Consider the following 23,251-nt stretch of genomic DNA (forward strand, 5'->3'; position numbering starts at 1 on the left):
AATGGCAGTACTGCAAGGTAGCAAATAGGGTGAAAAGCCTTTAATTCACTCCGTATTTCAATCCATATCTATGGGATCTTTCTGAAACCATATATACATCGAAGAACACAACAACTATGGAAGAGCTAGATAATATATAACATAAATATATAAAACAATCTTTTGTTAATTATTTATCGTTGGGCCAGAGCTGTTTACACTTGACAAAGGGTTTCCAAAAGCCTGAAACACATTGTGTTTGTGTTTTGCCAATAAAGCCATTTATCCGATATCTATGGTGGGAGTGCAGTTCCCTTCTCCTGCTGTGAGTCTGCTTGTTGGTCTTTCTGTCCATTTAATTTACACCCTAGGGGTGGGAGGAACCCTGCTGCTACAGGCCACCCAGAGAAAGACCCTCTGAGGACCCTCTAGTCCTGTTTCTTGAGGAGTTGCGACCATTTCACAACCCCACAAGGTGAGAATCTCTCTTATGTTTGTCCACCCAATACTTGGTTGCTATATACAGAATTATGCTATGGGATGCTCAGTGTTGTTTTTTTTATTTTTTTCTGACATACTGGTCAAAAAGAAACCTAGGTGTTCATAGAGTAGTGAACAGTGGCGTAACTAGGAATGGCTGGGCCCCAAAGGCGAACATTTGACATTAGACCCCAAAGTACTGTATAATGATAGCAGTGTTTGTGGTCCCGCGGCTTTACTTACCGATCCCTGCTCCTGCTCACAGCCGCCTCTGCAGAAGGGGAAGCGCCGGTGGCTTCTGAGAAGGAGTGGGGATCGGGCCCCTTATCTGCTGGTGTTACTCCAGCAGGTAACAGTCTATAAAAAAAACAAAAAAAAAAACATCAGGGCCCTAATGTCCCGGACCCTGTGGCAGCCACTACCACCGCTATTCCAGCATTTATGCCACTAGTGGTTAGGCTTTCATCACATCCTAAAACACAAGAACACAGGATCCAATGTTTGTTCTCTGCACCCCTTCTTCCATATCATTATTAATAGTGACTTGTCCTTTGCAGAATTTCTTGCCTATTTACAGTTTTTTAACCTTCCAAAGTAAAGAGGCCAGTCTGAGCCGAGAGCTCTTTATATGCCCATTAGCAGCTGTAGCATCTTCCCTTAGGCTATGTAAACCCTAGGGGAAGGCTTTGGATGAACTGAGTGGCGGTGCTATTATATACGCAATATACCTTCTGCCACACATTTTCCCACTGAAGTAAAGTCTTCTGCATTAATCATCTGATGAAAACACACAGAAATGAATGGATCCAGCCTGTAAAGCCGCTATAGGAAATTACATACAAAAAGTGAGAACATTTTATATCAGGTGAAGTGAGTCATCTAGGAGGATGAGCGCACAAACATCTGTTCTTATTAAATACGCCACTCTTATTCAGAACTTGGTTATAGAGCTGCTTGGCAAGTATTATACTTAAATAATGTAGACTCCAAATCCTCTCGGTACTCCGGGTACAATGTGCACAAAATGTCTGGAACTTAGAGGTGGTTTTAGTACATTGCAGCTGGGGTGAATTGTCCTCCTTGAAAAAAAATATAAAAATATTGAGACGATAGGCCATGAGCACAATAGGTATCATTGATGTCTTGGTAAGAATATTTGAGAAATCTATAAATCTTTACAAGTTTGATCAAAGTTTCATTTTTGTAGAAATTTTTGATGCACATTTTTGGAGCTAAATGAATTCTGGAGACATGGAGGATTCAAGGGAACGACTTGAAAACTGCTCCATAAATGGCATGTGTGTTTCAGGCCTAAAGAAAGTAACCTACAAAGAGACAGTTATCCCATTTTATTAACTCTTGGAGACACACACGGCAAACATCCCTTTGTGTTTTCCTGCCGTTTTCAACCTTACCATGCAATGCACTCCAGAGACATCTTTATAGACACCCTTCACTCTGATTAGTAGATGAGGGTCTAAAAAATTGGAGACTACCCTTTAAGATATATACAAGGAACTCTGCATTATTCAGTTAGCACATTTATTTAATATGAAATAATTCTATATAGAGCAATTTGTAGCATCTAATCTTTGTCTGTTGGCCTTTCACTGTGTATGGTTATGTTGACAAAAGCTATTGAAGGGTGTAGGTTTCTAGTTGCCGGGGGTCCAACTTCAGAGACCCCTACTGATCACAGAAAAAAGGGGTCCCTTATTCCCCTTTGTGAATACACGGCTAGAAGACAAGTATGACCACCTCTTGGATCCATTAGTACCATAATAGTTAATGGAGGAGTGGTCATGCACACCACTGATCCATCAAGACCAGATATTTGGGGACCCCTATTCTCATGATCACTGTAGGTCCCAGTGATTACATCTCAGCAGTCAGCCATATATCACCTATCCTGTAGGAAGGTAATAGGTGTTTGTTTGTTTTTAATGGAAGACTCACTTAGTCTAAAGGCAAACAAAATAGGTTTGCGTCAAAACCATAATTTTGTAGCCAATCCTAGGTGATAGTGATGATAGCTATAAATGATTCCACCATATTGTTTAATCCTTTCATGTATCATCTTCTGCCCTAATGTACTATGCACATGGACTATGCATATTAAGTTGTATTTGAGAGATGCTTCCCATTACAGAACCTGTGAGTGAAGATGTGAGAATCCTCTACCAATAGAATATATTAAAAAAACGTATGTGGTTCGCTGCGCTTGTCATTGATATGTGCCATTCATGTGATATCAATGTGTAAAACACATTTCATGGGGTGTGCATTATCCTTTTGAAGTCTTCAGCAGACCCAGAGGAAACCAATGAGCCATTCCAGACGTAATGACTAGTAACTGTTTAGAGACACGTCCTAAAATGAACTTTAAAGCCAATTCCTCTCTCCTTTAGAGGCACAACTTCCTTTGATTTTTACATAGATGTATAAAAAGGGAGGCGAGCTTTGTAATACTTTCCATTTGTCTGTGTTACTCAGAAACAAAGTGTGTGCCCACTCCTGCCGTACATCATATTTTCTGACTGTTCTCCAAGCATGTGTGACATAACAGGAAACTCCTTGTTACACAGAGATTTACAGTATTTCTAGGAATTCTTGCAGAACAGTACACTTAACCACACGTGTGTTCCCCTCACATTCCCTAAATAATATGTCCCTGGCAGTAGCAGACGTGCGACCAACGTCATGGCTGCTCAATGCCACAGTGTGAGCAGACAGTGTCCATCCTACTACACAAACAGAAAACACCAGCCCGTCCCAAGAGCATAATGTTCTCAGCATTATACAATGAGCTCATTTCATGTCCTGCCGCCACGTGTGCTCAGTAACATAGGCTGTAGACAAGTACAATATAGACTTCTCATGGACTCTCAGATCTCCTGTGCTTATTACCATCAATTCAGCAGCCATATTTCAATGATAGAAGCTACTTGCATTATTGAAGATTTTCTATGCTAAATATCAGAATTCTAGTTTAAAGGGCTTGTCAAAGAATTGAATTTTTATGACATAGCTTTAGGATAGGACATAAATATCTGTTCATTGTGGGGGGCATACCCTACACAACACAGGGCAGGAAACAATTGGCTCCAGTTCCTATATAGTGGCCGGCTGTCAGTAATGCAACTCAGTTCCCATTAACTTCAGATAGGATGAGATGAGTAGAGATGAGAACCAGTACAGTTCAAATTCAGATTCGACTTCTGAACCCAAAACTTTTGGGGTTCACCACCCACAAATCACTGTTATACTCTGGTGTCTCTTCAAATCTCAGAGTATAAAAAGTGAAGGCCCAGGGAAAGTGCAGCAACATCACAAACCATTATACTCACCTCTCCTGGGCCCTCTGCAGTGTCCAGCAGCCTCATCTGGTCTCTTCCAGTATCCTAATTGACGTCACGCACCCTAGGCGACCACTGAAGTCTGTGATTGGGTCTCCATGGTCATGTAGGGTGCGTCAACTTTACACTGCTTCCAGGGAGCCCAGGAGAGGTGAGGCAAGGGTGTATAACAGTTTAGGGACGGACACCCGGGACTCCCCAGGATTAGCTATTTGAGGTAGCAGCAGCGCTTACACTTCACAAACCATATGACGTCACATTTATTGGTCACATGAATGGGCTGAGCTATGATACTGAGCACAGTTGCTGTAGATATATATGACTCTGTGCTTGGTAAGTACTGAAGAGGTTGCAGCACTCACCCAAATAAATTGCCCATCTTTATAGAAGAGCAAGTTGTGCACAGACATTCAGTCGTGAAGCCTGTTGAGAGGCTTCAGATGTGGAAAATTAAGCAGAATTATGTCTGCCACTCTGGACTACACTACAAGATGTCTGTGATACTAAATGATAATGATGTTATGTACGGTAAGGATGTGACCATCATGAGCTCTGCACGATCCGCCCTACTGAGATGAGTAACTTGGTGGCCTGTCCCATGACATTTGTGATATTTATCACATTCTTTTGCTATTTTAAGTGTAAGACTGTACAGGAAATAAAATATTCTCGCCAGCCTGATGTCATTCAATGACTTACAGTTTTGGTCTTCATATTTAGAGGCATTTCTTTATCTCTCACATTTAGTGTTTATTTAGTGAATCATGGAAAGGGTGAAGTAGACTACAGAAAAACCACTTCATTATATTACAGAAGGAGCATTAATGCTTAAAACAGGGATTTGGATTTAAAGTGGTATTCCAGTTATTTCAAGCTACCCCCTATCAACCGCATGTACATCCAGGTGCTCCATTCATTTGGGAGCACAAAGAACACCTGTTTTCATGATCTTGGACCCCTACCGATAAGCAAATTAATCTTTATCCTGTGGAGTTTCACTCTATTGAATGTCCTTCTCTATCCGAAGTGTTAGCTATACACAACGTGACCTGTTTTATGAACATGGTTGTCCAGAATGGACATCCCCTTTAAGATCAGCATGAAAATTCACAGCACGTTAGCATATCACTTAAGATGTTGTAAATTACTTGTAATCTCTTCAGATGTTCTCTAATTTTTGAGGAATGGCTGAGAGGTAACCTATACTTATACGTTTTAATCATGTGACTGTATAAAGGGACCCGGCCACCAGCACTGTCCCTATTGAACTATAAGCACAGTCAGATTGTCTAGGCTTAGCTAAATAAAGCCCTTTTATCTGATTCCTCAGTTGCTGAGATATTATCTTTTCTCCTGGTATGCTAATGAGCTACTTGGTGCAATGAGGGCTTCACCATTGCTCTCATCACATCATAGAGCTACCCCCAACTTAGGGCCAGGCAGTGTACAGTCATAGAAGGGATGGAGGGAGTGGATGCTGGAAAGCATAGCTCTATGGTGTAATGACAGCAATGATGACTTCCTTATTGCACCAAACAGCTCATTAACATATCAGGAGAAAAGGTACTCAGTAGAGATGAGCGAACACTAAAATGTTCGAGGTTCGAAATTCGATTCGAACAGCCGCTCACTGTTCGAGTGTTCGAATGGGTTTCGAACCCCATTATAGTCTATGGGGAACATAAACTCGTTAAGGGGGAAACCCAAATTCGTGTCTGGAGGGTCACCAAGTCCACTATGACACCCCAGGAAATGATACCAACACCCTGGAATGACACTGGGACAGCAGGGGAAGCATGTCTGGGGGCATAAAAGTCACTTTATTTCATGGAAATCCCTGTCAGTTTGCGATTTTCGCAAGCTAACTTTTCCCCATAGAAATGCATTGGCCAGTGCTGATTGGCCAGAGTACGGAACTCGACCAATCAGCGCTGGCTCTGCTGGAGGAGGCGGAGTCTAAGATCGCTCCACACCAGTCTCCATTCAGGTCCGACCTTAGACTCCGCCTCCTCCGGCAGAGCCAGCGCTGATTGGCCGAAGGCTGGCCAATGCATTCCTATGCGAATGCAGAGACTTAGCAGTGCTGAGCCAGTTCTGCTCAACTACACATCTGATGCACACTCGGCACTGCTACATCAGATGTAGCAATCTGATGTAGCAGAGCCGAGGGTGCACTAGAACCCCTGTGCAAACTCAGTTCACGCTAATAGAATGCATTGGCCAGCGCTGATTGGCCAATGCATTCTATTAGCCCGATGAAGTAGAGCTGAATGTGTGTGCTAAGCACACACATTCAGCACTGCTTCATCACGCCAATACAATGCATTAGCCAGTGCTGATTGGCCAGAGTACGGAATTCGGCCAATCAGCGCTGGCTCTGCTGGAGGAGGCGGAGTCTAAGGTCGGACCTGAATGGAGACTGGTGTGGAGCGATCTTAGACTCCGCCTCCTCCAGCAGAGCCAGCGCTGATTGGCCGAATTCCGTACTCTGGCCAATCAGCGCTGGCCAATGCATTCTATTAGCCCGATGAAGTAGAGCTGAATGTGTGTGCTTAGCACACACATTCAGCTCTACTTCATCGGGCTAATAGAATGCATTGGCCAATCAGCGCTGGCCAATGCATTCTATTAGCTTGATGAAGCAGAGTGTGCACAAGGGTTCAAGCGCACCCTCGGCTCTGATGTAGCAGAGCCGAGGGTGCACAAGGGTTCAAGTGCACCCTCGGCTCTCCTACATCAGAGCCGAGGGTGCGCTTGAACCCTTGTGCAGCCTCGGCTCTGCTACATCAGAGCCGAGGGTGCGCTTGAACCCTTGTGCACATTCTGCTTCATCAAGCTAATAGAATGCATTGGCCAGCACTGATTGGCCAGAGTACGGAATTCAGCCAATCAGCGCTGGCCAATGCATCCCTATGGGAAAAAGTTTATCTCACAAAAATCACAATTACACACCCGATAGAGCCCCAAAAAGTTATTTTTAATAACATTCCCCCCTAAATAAAGGTTATCCCTAGCTATCCCTGCCTGTACAGCTATCCCTGTCTCATAGTCACAAAGTTCACATTCTCATATGACCCGGATTTGAAATCCACTATTCGTCTAAAATGGAGGTCACCTGATTTCGGCAGCTAATGACTTTTTCCAATTTTTTTCAATGCCCCCGGTGTCGTAGTTCCTGGAATCGAATTTTGGCGCACTTTACCACGCGGTGTTCGATTCGATTCGAACATGGCGAACACCCTGATATCCGATCGAACATGTGTTCGATAGAACACTGTTCGCTCATCTCTAGTACTCAGTAATGGAGGAACCGATCTGAAAGCAAAAAAAAAGCATTGTATTCAGGTGAACCCCAGCCATCATACTGTACTCATAGTAGGGATTGTTCTAGTGACAGAGTCCCTTTAAGGGCTTGTTTAGTATATCCCTTTAGCACTTCATGAATCTGCATTTACCTGATTTAGTATGTTTTTCAGCAATGAAATTACCTTGATCATTGGCAGAGACACTGTAGTGTCTGCATAGCTGACATGTACACAGTCTGTTGGTAAGACCTATAGGCATCTCAGTTTTTCCAGTATGTCATCTGCAGCTAAAATTAGTCTTGTGCAATTGACAGGAAACATAGGAATCTGATATTCAGAGATGGATGGAATATCCCATGGGCTTTACTTATTTGTCTTTCCTGTCTGGTCAAAACACAGCAGACTTTCTGCAGAGGATGAGACGTACAATTAGCAACCGGCATCTAGACCACAATTTGCCAGATTACTAGTCTGTGATCAGATTAGCCTCGGCACCTCATCGTGGATCATGTAACCTTTTTAATGTTTTCCATTGCATAAGAAAATTCATGTTCCTGACCATCAAGTGTATTATTCTGCTATGGAAAGTTTGCTAATTTTGTCTATAATTAGCTAATGAGATAAGTCACTATCCAGCAGAATTGATGACTATATAATTTTAGCTATGACAAGGTTACAGTTATTTTAGAAGAGTTATACAGAGTGGATATATATATATATATATATATATATATATATATATATATTTAGAAGATTATTTGTTTTTTCAGAAACAGCTCCACTCTTGTCTAAGGGTTATGTCTGGTATTACAGCTCATCCTCATTCAAGCAATTGAGGCTACATTACAAGAATCAACGATAAACTTAAATAGGGGTCCACAACCTGTTTTATCTGTGGTGCCAATTTTGAAAAGAAAAGCCAAGATAGTAAGTGTGTCATACAATAACTGTAAGGGTGTCGACCTAGATGAAAGTCATATTACACAAACCATAACAGCAACCGATTACATTACATTGTGATCCTTGTCCCTGACTTTTGTTAGCAAAATAACTCCTGTTGAGTAGATATGAATTTTGGATGAGCATGGGACAAAGAGTAGTCTGCAGTTGGCGTGTTTTGCATGAGCGAGAGATTGCCACCTGGAGCAGCAGAGAATCATGTACCAGGTAAATATGCCTTGGGTGCCGACTTTGGGGTTGCTGACCCCTGAACTAGACTGACACTGTTTCTAGGGAAAAAAAGTAAACCCTGTCTTTAAATCCCAAACAAGCAAGCAGCGAACCAGGACCATAATCAAAGAAAATGTATGCATCCATATGAAGCCATATTGGTGACAGATGTACAATAATGTACATACATATGCCCTGCATATAGTGCTGTAAAGAGATTTTATTGTTTTAAAATCCCTATTTTATATTGCTGGTCCATCTAGTAAATGATTAGCGGTTTTCCTAGTGGCAGCCATCCTCATTCAGGTTCCTGCCCATGGTGTATTACATGCGATGAGTTTTTATGACATTTTGATTGACTTAATAAAATGTATCATTGTATCAGCTTGTATTGATTTAATATAATATCTCTTCTGTTGTGTAAAATAACAAACTTTTAATAGGTCACACTTTTCAATTATTAAAGAGAGTCTGTCACCAGAACCCAGCATATCAACACAGCCCTGGGTCCGCAGGTTTTCGGTGGTAGCCTTTTTTTAAGTGGGTTAGATTTCCATTTTTCAGGTCCCCAAATGGACCTGAAGAACGGAAAGTCGAATGCTAGTGTGAACCTAGCATTACCTATCTATCTGCAGGACTAGGACGATTTAGTGAGTCCTGGAGATAGACTCCCTTTAAGTTCACTATTATTCCCAGCGCTATGGCTACAATAAGTTATTGGCTATGGCTACAAGCCAGAGAAAAATCATGAGCTTCATTTTTCTGCCCACAGATTCCAATCAACATCGCGGCAAGCTCTATTATATTTTCTTTAAGATTGATGTAAAGTCCTGCAAGTTGAGTAATAGACAATCCCTGCTAATATGGGACATTGGTGGACCCTTTGTGACCCTATGTGACACTTGTCTACAAAAATGGATGACGTGCCAGTTTGTGAATTACCATTTAACTAATGTCACATGAGTACCCCTGTCAAATGAACTTTTTTTCGATTTCATTCATTACTTTTGATGATGTTCTTTAGCCGCTCAGCTCCAAGTTCCATTGCATCCGTTTGGAGCCGGAGATTTTGAGCTGAATCAGAATATATAATAGCTGAGTCTCTCCTTCCGTCTATTATATGATTAGTAACAAAAGTAGTTTTGTGGTTAACCAATGCACATACCTCCAACTTTCTATTATACTTTATGAGCAATCGTTTTGCACCCCTGGACTTGCTCCAGCCTGCAGATTGTATTGAAGTCTTTTCCTGAATTAATAGCAATGATGGATGTGCAAGCTTTAATAGCGTGCAATGAAAAATGACCTAGCCTATAATTAATGCTCTATTCTCATATCTTGTAATGGACCACAAGATAATTGTGTAACTTTATTGTACAGTACTTTACAAACTTCTACTTACAGTAAATGCATGGACTGCGTGAAGTCCTTCATAAAAAAATATGGTTACCACTGATATCCATAGGCTAAAGTCACGGGTAGATAAAGAACACTGCAGAAACTGTGGAAATCCATCAGAAAAAAATACAGCAAAAACGCTTTTTCACTGCGGTTTTCATTTTTGCCTCCCCACCCCATATAAGTCTATGGGGAAAACTCAGGATTTCTGCAGGTAAAATTAACATTATGGGACTGTAAAACACAGGCGAGTGCTTCAACAAAGTAACTGTGCACCTCTTGTTACCTTGCAATAGAATAGTGTACCCCTTCACATAGGCAATAGTACCGCACCAAAATAAGTAATAGTCCCCACACATAGACAAAAGGGTGCCTGCTATAGGTAATGGCTCACCACATAGGTAATAGTGCTCTAATAGTGCCCTCCCCAAGATAATAGTTCCCATTCCACATGAAAATTAGTGTGCTCCACAGGTAATAGCTCTCCTTCCCCTCTACATAGGTGATAGCCCTTCCCATACTGTCCAAGCCACATTATTGAATTGTATACCTACCTTCTCTCCCTACACAGTGCTGGCACAGTAAGCGGCAGGTTGTGCGTCTTCTATTCTACTCCTGACTCCCCTGTCTCCTGCCCTATGGTACCACTGCCGATGACCCATTGACTTAACTGTTCTAAGTATGCTCCTTGTCCTGAGCAGAGGACACTGTGTACAGAGATGGATGTGATGTCACCTATTGTTTGTCTGCCTCCATCTTTATAACACGTTATAATATTTTATTTTTACCCAAATGTCCAACTCCACCATATTGAAGTGCTAAATAATACAGAAGAAAAGGACATCAGATGTAAAGTTCAAATGAACATAAATGAATCATTTTATTTAATCCAATAAAGTTGATCAAAGAATGATGAATCATGGGGCATAAGTATTCCGACTGGTAGTTATATCTACGCAACAAATTCAAAGGACATATTGATCTTTCTGGACCTTGTTCTACTGTACATGGCGCGACCAAAAGAGATATACAGGACATGCGGTGTAAGAAGATGGCTGAACAATTCATTCAGTACATAGAGTGCATATATGTTCTGTGGCCTGGTGAAAGTTTTGGATAACTCTTCCTAATATTTCCAACGACCATACATTACCAATTACTATCAGTAGTTGTTAGTCAACCAAGATATCACGGTATGGCGTGAGTTTGCCTTTATGGATAACCACATAATGTTCTGAGTGTTGAGCTGGATATTGGACAGCGCCTCTGTTTTGTCAGCACAGTCTGCTCACTGTGGAAAATATTCTCTTTTTTTGGCAGATAAAAATGTTTTGGAAGGTTCTTGAGCCATGAGTCTAGGCCTGTTTTCGAAGACATGATTTCTTTAAAAAGATTGGGAACCAAAGTCTAGGATCTTTATTACAAACTGGCAGTGTAGTTATCTACTGAGTGTATGTCTGCAGCCCTACACCTAGATCAACACAGTCCTTCAATATCTTACTCAAGACATACAGAAAATGTGCTTTTATATTAAGTATAACTGTTGAGTAGGTGAAAGATGCAATGTCTAGTAAACATGCAGCTCAAAAAGTGGTGGCCTCCAGGTCCTGATTGAGGAATATTGACCTACGTGGATCTGGTATATGTTTTGAATGCTTAACATTGAACACACTTGCCCCTGTTACCTCCTCTTCATTACTGTTATGTCCCATCCATCAGTCATATTGGCTTCCAGCAGCTCAGTCCCATGGAAGTGAATGGGAGCACTGTGGGTGGTCCCTTCAAACAGCTGATCGGCAGGGGTGCCAGGAGTTGAACCTTCCTCTAAGGATAAGTCATTAATATTAAAGACTTGGTAAACCCTTCAGTACATTACATGAAATTCCACTACAAAATTACTTTTTGTTCTTTATATATTTAGGGATAGGAAGGCCTTTAGATCTTGCAGTCTGCCACAATGGTGTGCCGGGTATTATTTTCAACATACTGAGTAGTCTGCACAGGAAAGGACCAGATGACTAAGCCAACGTTCAACATAACACGTCATGTTGTTCCTTTAAAGATAACTTTAAAAATAACGTTCTGCAGCAGTTCATGATAACTTTTGCAATGTGTTAAGAGTTTATCTAAAATAACTTTCCTATAAGTAAGTAATACATGTGCTGGGATTTAGTTTAGGCATTGTGGGTTGGTATAGTACTGGACAAAACCAAATCATAATATTACAAATGGGTTTTCAAGCCCTATTTACTGAATTTTCTCATTGAGATGAATCCTGGGTTCAAATCTTGCCATGGATGGGTCCTGTCCATCAGAGCTGGCAGATCTCCAGGAGAACTACAGTAATGAAGAGGAATTTTGAGTAGGGGACTTCACTTTATGATATTCACTGACCCTAATAGGCACTTGGAAAGGACTTGTTGTTATTGTGAGAAAACCCTGTTAACTAATATTATTCTCTCTGCTATCACACTGTGTACCGTACCATATATCTGTCATTCAGCCAATATAACAATACTCACGACTTTGCCAGACCTATGGTCAAAGAAAGCTTTATTTTCGCCACCTCCAGTGGACATAGCCCCATGTTATAAATGGTCTTATTGCCTGACTAGTCAATAGTAATTAGACATTAGCTGCGAAAAAGAAAAATAAGTTCCTCTGTTTTTCATTAGGTGACTTAACTGAAATCACATGCCCTCCATGTAGGAGTGTGGCGTCACGGCTAGTAAAGAATCCAAACTTTGATGCCTGAAATTGTAAATTATTACAACTGTTACGTCTGGCAGATACACAGCGTTCTGTAAGAGTGCGCAACTGTCGCAAGTACGTTCAACAGATGAAGTAACCTGGGATAATATCAGGGGCAGAGTACAGTACGTACAGTCTCTGTTTTCTCGCCTATGACAAACACAATAACAAACCTTGGCAGCGTTGAAATGACAAGATGTGTCTGAGGCATTCGTCTCCTTCTGATCTACAGTAGTAAACGTTAGTAATGTTTCTCGTCCTTGTGAGGAATACTCAGCTAGATGTTTTGAGAATGACTCACTCCCTCCTGGTTTACTGTAACCCAGTGTGTGCACCAGAAATGAGAGTCTGCTGTGATAACTACACATTATATCACCTTCTTCTTACCTATTCTGCTGGCCCTGGTTGAGGTTATATGGTGACATTGGTGACTTGTCTATATGGTAAACTTAAAGGATTATCTTATCTTTTATGGGACAAGGTTCAAACTATAAGATGCCACAATGAACCCCTGAAGATGGTAAATATACTGGAAAGTTTCAGAAAAGTGGTCTTTACAAGCATGAAAACTACTGGGGTTACGTCTGGCAGTGTCTTCCAAGGTTTCGACTTATGGTTGTTTTTGTTAAAGTGTCCTTACAATCTTTGCTTTGACTGCGGTTACTGTTTTTTTTTCTCTTTTTAAAGGGTTGTTATTGAACAAAGTGTCATGTAATGTGCAAAATTCAGCCAGTCATGCCATAGACTTGTAGCTCTAGCTGACCATAGCCGAAAAATTCAACTGCACAGATGACAACGTTGTCAGACTATTGTCTACTGTCACCTATTGCAAATTCTCAAATAATAGTGGGCCAAAATGGTGAAAATTAGAGATGAGTGAGTAGTACTCGATCAAGTAGATATTCGATCGAATACTATGGTATTCAAAATACTCATACTCGGTCGAATACCATGCGTAAAAAATCGATTCCCCTCCCACCTTCCCTGGCGCTTTTTTTTACACCAAAGGGAGGTGGGACAGGAACTAGGGCAACATAGGCATTGGAAAAAAAAAAACATATACAGTGTATGTTTATAGTGTGAACTTTTACTGCGCTTACCAGTATTGGTATTCGACCAAGTACAAATATTACGAATATCGAAGTATTCGATCGAATACCTACTCGATCGAATACTACTCGCTCATCTATAGTGACAATCAGACAATTATTTTGTATGGGTATGGGCAGCTGTAGGAATACACACTTGTTATCATGAGACAGGGTAAATTAGATTAGATAAAAAATATGTTGAAGGCAATCTTTGGATTGCACTGGGATGTGGCAGTGAAGAGTATTTCCCCCTTTGCAGGACAGAGCTACTGTGAAGGGGTATTGCTGTGTTCTGATGCCCGTATCGAAAAATGAATGTACCGTATATACACACTACAAATGAAATACAGCAGGATGTAGTCAATGGCAACACACTTGTAGGATTTGGAGTGTTTGGGGCAATAATTTATTTGGAATGGGCTTATATAGAGTATAAAAATTCTAATAACACCTGCTAAACAAGACCTGAACTTCATTGTGAACGTTCACATAGGCAACACAATAACATCTATCCCACGAGAAATACATAAGGATCCTAAGGGACCCCTATGACTATATTGAGGACTGCTGGGTATCTGTTATGTAGCATTTGTTGGTTAAAAAAAATGCACTTTTTGACAAAATCTGCAATGATAGTCTAACTGTACTGCAGATACAGATGTGAACATACCCTTGAATCGGCATGTCTACTATTACATATAATGGTCCATGAATATTAGTACTTTTATAGAGTTTTCTGTTCTAATATATCCTCAGATTTAATCGGAGTGCCAGTCAGCTGTGGAACTAAATAAGCAATTTCTAGTATTTATAGCAAAACTTTTGGGCAATATGTAAATCTACATACCAAAGATATTACTTGGCTTTGCTATGAATTGCTAATTTTTTTGTAACTTATTACATTTCATATGTTTTATCCACATTTTATATGGAAAAAAATCTCTCCATGGTCAGACGTACTGGATATGTAAAATATCGTATCCGACAAAGAGTAAGAGAGATGTGTCTTCTCATCTCCTGTGCAGGACCGTTAGTTAAAAGAATGTGAATAATGTTCTTACATCCAAAGGCGAGGCTTTGGCTAGACTTATGTGGAGGGGTGGAGGGAAGGAAAGCGGTGTGTGTCTGTATCCCATTATGAATCAGAGGAAGTTATTGTCTGTGTAGCACACTGTGAGCTCTGTACATTCTCAGGCACATTTTGTTTTTAGTTAGTCAGAGTCTGTGCAGGGTGTCTAAACCTGTCAGCTGCCACTGATGCCTCGGAAATATGTGGAGTTATGTCTAAAGAAGCGGCCCCTGAAGTCTTTACAGTTTGTGTAGAATTTGAAGCCTAGCAGCTAGAAGGTATCTCAGAACATGCCCTTACTGACAGGAACCTCTCCTTTTTGTCGTTTGCTTTTACAGTGCATATTTGGCACCAAACTGAACCTAAACATATGTGAAGTACAGTAATTACGTCTTCTACTTGTTGTCTTGGAAGGCTTCGTTCTGTGGAATTCTTTGATGTGCCGCAATTTTTGGGCTCTCGCACTTCTCAGTTTTTAGATTTGGTCTCCTAGGCTTCGGGGACGGGGCATGACTTTTATGCAATGACTGTGAAAGGAGGAATTATTCATTAGCTACACATTATACGCATGTCAGATAAAAAATGTTTAGGAACATAAGGTCCAAGGCTGAGAAACTTTTATGTACAAAACCACTTGTGTCATTCATTCCGCACTAATATATTGTTCTCCTTTCTTCCAGGAAAATCTTTCCAGAAGATTGCTGATTTGCTGAGGGTCTTCACGCGTTGCTTGTGGTGCACAAGTAACTGGCTTCAATGTCCATTTTTTTAATGAGGTAACAGAAGGAAACAAAGGAACATCTTCCCCTACCCTGTCCCCTTTTTATCAACCCACAGACAAGAAATGGGTCAAAAGATCTCAGGGAGTATAAAGTCTGTGGATGTACGGGACCCTCCCTATAGACCAGTTAAAAGAGAACTAAGGGGTCCTGACTTCTGTAAGCCTGCTAGACTAGATATGCTGCTGGATATGCCCATGGCTACTTTGGAAGTTCAGCACAAACACGCTTGGAACAATGAGGACCGGTCTCTGAATATCTTTGTGAAGGAGGATGACCATCTGACGTTCCATCGACACCCTGTTGCACAAAGTACAGACTGCATAAGAGGAAAAGTTGGCTACACAAGAGGCCTTCATGTTTGGCAAATCCATTGGCCTACAAGACAAAGAGGAACACATGCTGTTGTGGGGGTTGCCACAGCAGATGCCCCTTTGCATTCAGTTGGATATACTTCATTGGTAGGAAGCAATAGTGAGTCTTGGGGCTGGGACCTAGGACGAAACAAACTCTATTACAACTGTAAAAACCAACCTGGTGTTACGTATCCAGTTTTTCTGGAACCTGATGAAGCATTTGTACTTCCAGACTCTTTGCTGGTAGTGTTAGACATGGATGAGGGGACTCTTAGTTTCATAGTTGATGGACAATATTTAGGAGTTGCCTTCAGAGGACTTAAAGGAAAAAAACTTTACCCTATTGTCAGCGCTGTATGGGGTCACTGTGAAATTACAATGCGATACATCAATGGACTTGATCGTAAGTATTATCATCATAATCCTATGTTGTTATTTATATATATATTAAGATATTACATAGAACATTGAACATTTTTCATGTTACCTACCTGCAGTCTGTATTATTTACTGGCAGGGAAATGAACTTTGGAATCCATGGCCTAATGATTAAGGGGAATAGAAACAAAGAATAACTAACCATGGTAGCAATAGCATTTTGTAGTTAGAGTAACATGTTGGCATCTCAGTACCTTGGTATATCCAACTACCGAGCCACTGCAAACATTGAACTATACAAATCCACAGGACGCTCCTCACTTATTCTGCACACTGGGATTAATAGAGAAATACAAATATATAAAAAAGCGTGTTCTTAGAAAGTCCTTTAGTCCCACTCACGCACCATACAGGTTTTGTCAGGTTTCTACATTGCACGCTGTGCCTAAACAAAGAGCTCCATGGTGGGGTAGGTACATGAAGCAAGTCAGCAGAACACTGTTATCTGTTCCTGTAGTTCCCTAGAATTAACCCCACAAAGGTTACACGACATTATGGAGGCAGTGACCAGAACAGTATTGGCTTTGCACAGTCTTACCTTTTTTCTTTTTTACTTTTTGGCTTTTGCTTTCATTCCATTTGCCAGTAAACAAAATTCCTGAATGGTGCTGCACTGTGGAAAGTTAAGATTATTTTGCAGTTACTTTATTCTTAAGGATTGTGCTACTTTAGAGAAGCCAATTTTTATCCTCTGTTTGCTCTTGAACAAAATGTATTTCCATGTGTGTTTCTAGAAGGATTAGTGTTTAGCAGATTTTACGATGGGCCTGAATTGTTACCAGCTTAGGTGCCAGGCTTTCTCGTAATAAACTGGATCTTGTATTGCAATGGAGAAACGCTGCAGTGAAATAATATTCTCCAGATCTGATAACACAATACTGTTAGCCAGCAGACATAACTAGCTAACAGAGGTATTGAACATAGTACAACATACGTGGACGGTTAATATTTAATGAACTGAATGCAGGCTGTACTGAATCCTTCCTATGAATGCACCATGTACTCCTGTTAGACCATGCACAATCTAGATCTATCATGAGCATGTCCACTGTATCTTATGTATTATGTTTTATGGGACTATATGGTACTGTAAGTACACTTATGGCCATCTGTTTACATTTAGGGAGCTGCTTTATAAAGGGAAAGCAATTTAGGGTTCCAGTTCCTTATCTTAGAGTTTCCATTCAGGTTGCTGTAAAAGATACACCCAGCTTGGTTGCTGCAGATCTATTATTTATGCCGGAGCAGGCCTGGAAATAACCCATCAGGTACCTGAGCTATATCGCTAGGCCAGCAGAAAGGTTGATTGATTTAACGTGAATAATTTCATGGCCATTTATACAGCTTTGCTTTGTTTGTAGTTGTGATGCCTGGTAGGCTATCCTCAGCATTGCTTCATTTAGAGAGGGTTGCATTGGTAATATAGAGTTATGGCCTTCAATAATTGCAGTAATCACCCCTTTATGCAGGTCATGGAGGTATGCAAAGGGTGTATACACCAGAAGTTTCAGCAGGCCCATGAGAAACAAGAGCTAGTTTATGCTACATCTCTCTTTGAGGCCTTGTATAGGGCTGGAGAGAAGGCTACAACCATGAGCCAATACCACTGGCGCCAACATTAGCAGAGGCTCATTTTGGTATACTGATCTATAAACCCCTCTGTGCTATGTCCAGTCAGACAATTCTCATCTTGCACTTTTTCACATTTGGGTCCCCTGAGATGAGTCAGTCATGGCAGTCTCGATGCTGGTAGCCCCATAATCTCCCCTGAGCTGACAACTCAGCTCTTTACTATTTCTGAATGATGGAGGTCTAATAAAAAAGACTTTAACATGCCATTACTTGCCGTTACTAAGTTCTAGAACCATCACAAAAAGAAGCTTTTCCTTTAAAGGGAGTTTGTGGCCACAAAAGTATATTTTTGCTCCTTTTAAAGTCCCCTACATGGCATTAATATTTCTTTGGCAGGAACCTGGCAAACTCCCTTTAATATTTTGGATACTTAAGGGGGTTGTTCACTTTTAGGCCAATATTGAGAGACAAATGTTATTATATGTGTAATGAAAAGTTATGCAATTTTCCAATATACTTTCTGTATCAATTCCTCATGGTTTTCTAGATCTCCGCTTGCTGTCATTCATTTTGCTTACTTTCAATGGATAAAAATCAGTCCATGGTCATGCGATATACAGTATGTGGTCATGTAATGTATGGATCATGGTCACGTGATGAACACACAGGTGCACAGCTCGTTACCAGGCATATGTCTAATTACTGTGCCGTGACTATAACAAGCTGTGCACCTCATGGCCACGTACTGTATATCACATGACCATGGACTGTATATCACATGGCCACGTACTGTATATCACATGGCCACGTACTGTATATCACATGACCATGGATTGTATATCACATGGCCATGGACTGCATATAGTACGATCATGGACTGTATATCACATGACCATGGTCTGAATTTTATACACTGGCAGTAAGCAGAATGAATGACAGCAAGCCAAGATCTAGAAAGCCCGTGAGGAATTGATACAGGAAGTATATTGGAAATTTGTGCAACTTTTTATTATATAAACAATAACATCTTTCTTTCAATATTTGTCTGAAAGTGGACAATCCCTTTAAATATTTTTTATTTGTGTAATATATTTTGCACTGACAGTATCTATTGTCGCTTCCAGGGAAAGGGAATGTTGATGTTATATAGCAGCAGTTTTTGTCTAAGATCAGAACTTGTATATTGTACACATTTCTCATGATTCTTTCTTAAGCAGAGCTCTTAAGTATTACGCGATTGCTGTTTACAGTATATTTGCTTGTTTCTTTCTTGGATCATGTAGACATGGCTTTTCTAACCGTCTGTTTAATCCATCATGTCACTATAACCTGTATGGCTGCCAACACTCTAAATAGATTCCACCTACTACTGAGTAGGTGCGTGTAGCTGTCACCAGACCTGCCATTTCATGGCCTTCTCGCACAACATATCCGTTCATATATTTATAGACATACTTTTAATGATCTTTCATTCTTCTAAAATATATTTATGACTAAATAAAATCATTTTGCTGTCAAACCTGGGCCCTAGTGATTGAAGGGTATATAAAGACTGAGTAGTTATGTGAGTAGACATCATTGCTATACCTGACATGCAATGTAGGAGATAGGAGTTCAAAATACAAATTATGCTAGTGTGACCAGGCTACCCCCTGCCGGTTAAAGGGGTTTTCTGTCCCCAGGTGTTTGTTTATAGTGAAGACCTATCCACAGGATAGTTCATTGGTATCCAATTGGTGGGAGTCCAACGCACGGACCCTGCACTGACAATATGTCTGCTTCTAGGCACTGGAAGCTTCTGCTATGGACATGATTGGAAACAGCTCTGCTATTCACAAAACAGGGCTACAACCCCATACACTGCATAGTGGTGGTGCCAGGGAACTGCAGCTCTACAGCAATTGCTTCAATATGAACGAGCAAAGCTAATTCTAACCCTGTACACAGCAGAAGCTCCTGGCATCAATGCAGAGTCTGGGTATCAGATCCACACCAATGAGATACTGATGAGCTATCCTGTAGAAAAAAACTGGAGGCTGTCAGGTAGTATTATAATAAATGCTATAGCAGAATGTCTCTGATTAGAATAAATTCCATTTTTGCTAGATTTGTACAGGCGAACAAAAGAAAGACTAGGGTGACATCGCTTCTTAGACAAGTCACATGGCCAAAATAGTTCTGCAACTAGTTATGCGTCTATTTTGGCACTGAGAGTACTTATCAAGCTATATGTTACTTGCATAGAGGTCCATGACTTGGGGCTAAAAATGCGGCAAGGTTGGATTTTTCCTATTTTGGCACAGGAGGTTATAGTGCAGCCACACAATCTCATTAGATGCAGTGGCACATTGGCATATGTCGTTGTGCAACCTTAACCAGAACCATGGCAATGGCGCTACAATATGTGCGCTCGCTCTCTCTCTCTCTCTCTCTCTCTCTCTCTCTCTCTCTATATATATATATATATATATATATATATATATATATATATACGCACACACACATTTAATATATAATATATATATTATAATATATTTGCTATGCAGTCTTACTGGAGCTGTGTGTATAGTAGACTGAATAAAGCACTAGAGCCAGTTCCCTGGTGAAGGTTGTATTTTTAGCTCAATGATCTGATGCAGCCCCTGGAGTATTAGCACATAGATACAGTTTCTGCATTCAGGCTTTAATGGAGTAATCAAGCTGCATGCCAGAATATGCGGAGATGACATAGTCAGTGGGAAGTCACTACACCAGTTGTGGCTCCATTTACATGTCTATTTGGATGTGATTTTTGTTTTTTTTTTATATTGCAGCATTTCAGTCTGCCGCCAAGTTCACAATTACTGTAGGAGGATATAAGTTATTTTAGGACAATTGTATCCTAAAAAAGTAGGGTAGACATTTGAATGTTTGCATAACAATCTATGATAGCATGGATACATTACTTATACAAAGCATACCATTCCTTGTTATATTATATGTGTCTACGCTATTACATTTACTGTTTTTACAATTACAAATTTTTCGCCATTACAATATTTATTCCGATGACATCTATGGATGACTATTATGGTATTGCCTGGCAAATAGAGATGCATCCTATGGCTCTTGCAGTAAATCTGGTGTGTGAGCAATGGAGTTGTTAATGCGATGCCGTCATTGTATTGATGGTGTAGTAGTTTGCATAATATTGCACATTACAGCACTTGGTTTGTCTTTTGCTTTGAGGCTATCTATTACCTCATTAAGGGGGCCCCACGTGTCAAAATCGCCATGTAAAAATGCACGTTTTAGGCTGAGGCCCCACGGTGCAGAAACGCACCTTTTTTTGTTGCAGATTTTGCTGCGGTTTTTTGAGCCAAAGCCAAGAATGGCTACAGAGGGAATGGGAAATATATAGGAAGTTCTTATACTTCTCCATTCTGTTTAGTCCGCTCCTGACTTTGGCTCAAAAAACTGCAACAAAAGAAGCTGCGTTTCCGCATCGTGGGGCCTCAGCCTTACAGTCACAGCAAGGTGGATGGGAATCTAGCGAATCCCATCCACAACTTTCAAAAAGATATGCACTGCAGAAAGGCTGCGATTTCCAAAAACGTTGCGGTTTTGGAGATCGCAGCGTGTCAATTATACCTATGGAAATATTGGCGATTTCCTTATAGGTATAATTGAAGCAGAAATTCCGCAGAGGTTTCATAGACTTTTTGTGAAAATAGCTGTGGGAAAAACCGTAATGCATTGCCCCTGCAGTTTTTTTCCTGCTACGTGAGGCCTGAGCCTAAAGGACTATTCAAAAATTAGGTTTTAATTTGATTATGTTTTTGGATTTTTTCTGGCTATTGTGGTGCGTTTTTGTTACTTGTAATTATTAGTATTGTACTTTGGAATTTGACACATATGACACGTTGCTGAACTTCTGGTGAATCCATTCCTGACTCTTTGCAGAATGCAAGGATTTTCTATAAGAGTTTATATTGGCAATGAAAACATCTGTGATAGGAATAAACCTCTGCATCCTATGTAAACTACAGCGGCAGATGGAGTAGGATATGCATTGAGAGCCATGTTATATGCACATTTTCCCATAGCTGCTAGATCAGCTAAAATGTCAGGGGCCAAGTATCACGGAGAGCCCCCTCCTCTCTCAGCTGTCAGTGTTATGTGACCCACAGCTGCATTGCAGCAGTACAGACTGCATTAAGGGGTTGCTCATAACCTAGGTTCACTAAAAAAAAACAAAAAAAAACAACTATTTTTACCCACAGGGCAATATTGTACATTTAGATATTTGCAGCAAATTTTAAAAATCCATGATATTTTTCCCAAAAATGTATGCATGTGACTTTCGTTGGAGTCGTATTTCCAGATCTGTGCTCTGGCTTCCGTTAGTTGCCACTATGGCTGGGTTCACATCTGTGTTGTTGAATCAGTTTTTTTGTTCGGCTGAAATATGGGAGGCTTTTTTTTTCAGCACTCAATCTGATGCGGATTCCACACCAGATCTGGAGACAGATACAAACCGAATATAATCCTTTGGTATCCATTTGTCCAATTATTTTTGTATAGTATGTGTTTTTGGGAGATTTTTGACAGATCTGCTGATGTGAACTTAGTCTAATGAGCTCCATTGGGCTTCCGTTCCGGTGACGTTTGCAATCTGTAACAGATTCTGAGAGCGATTCTGAAACTTCGTCTGTGAGTTGCCAAAATTTACCTGCCTGTCAAAGGGTATTGAGGAATTTGGTTAGGAAAAAAATCTGCTCTGGACATTGTCAGGCGGTATCTGACATGTTTTTTGACACGACGTGGTTTCTCCACCTGAAAAAACCAACGGGAGGTGGAAAAACCGCGTCACGGTTTTGGTCGCGGTTTTTGGCAATTCCGCATCCAAAAACCGTGACACGTTTTTTCTCCCTCCCATTGACTCCATTGGTTTCTTCAGGTGGAATCTGCCTGAAGAAAGGTCATGTCGCTTCTTTTTTACACTAGCGGAAAAAAATACTAGCGGATTACATAAGGTTCTATTGTTTTGAGGTGGATTTTGAGGCAGATTCCGCATCAAAATCCTGACCATTTTAGCCCGTGTGAACTAGCCCTAGAGTTATCTATGATACTAGGAGTCCCTCCCAGCGACATACTGTCCCATACAATACAGATTACAGTACAGAACAATATGTTGCTGGGAGGGAGGGACTCCTAGCATTATAGATAACTATGTCAGCAGTCCCTTTCCCTGTATAATGTTCAGACATACAATGTTCAAACATACAAACCGAGTTGTGCGAATGTTGAGTTAGTCTTAGGCTAAGGTCCCACGGGCCATAAACGCAGCACTAAAGCGCTGTGGGAAGAACCGCAGCGTGAACGCATTGCGGTTCTTTCCGCAGCGCTTTGATGAAAAATTTCATGGAGTTTTCCTCTGTGGACTTTCTCTTACTATTATATCTACGGGGAAGCCGCCGATGTTTCCATAGATATAATTGACATGCTGCGGTTTTCAAAACAGCAAC

The 23,251-nt window shown here is 40.7% G+C and overlaps 1 protein-coding gene across 2 annotated transcripts in view; it reads left to right on the forward strand.

The window, feature by feature from the left end:
• SPSB4 (splA/ryanodine receptor domain and SOCS box containing 4) overlaps nt 1–23,251 on the forward strand; it is a 123,628-nt gene that overhangs the window by 25,211 nt on the left and 75,166 nt on the right. Inside the window, exons 1-2 of one of the 2 annotated variants that reach the window (XM_075268876.1) lie at nt 14,694–14,877; nt 15,280–16,137. In XM_075268876.1, coding sequence (XP_075124977.1) covers nt 15,444–16,137 — 694 coding nt within the window. In that variant the 5' untranslated portion in view covers nt 14,694–14,877; nt 15,280–15,443. Of the gene's footprint in view, nt 1–14,693; nt 14,878–15,279; nt 16,138–23,251 lie in introns of those variants that run through there. The other variant, XM_075268875.1, reaches the window with a different exon arrangement.

Source organism: Leptodactylus fuscus, chromosome 3, assembly GCF_031893055.1.
Source record: "Leptodactylus fuscus isolate aLepFus1 chromosome 3, aLepFus1.hap2, whole genome shotgun sequence".
Lineage (NCBI taxonomy): Eukaryota > Metazoa > Chordata > Amphibia > Anura > Leptodactylidae > Leptodactylus > Leptodactylus fuscus.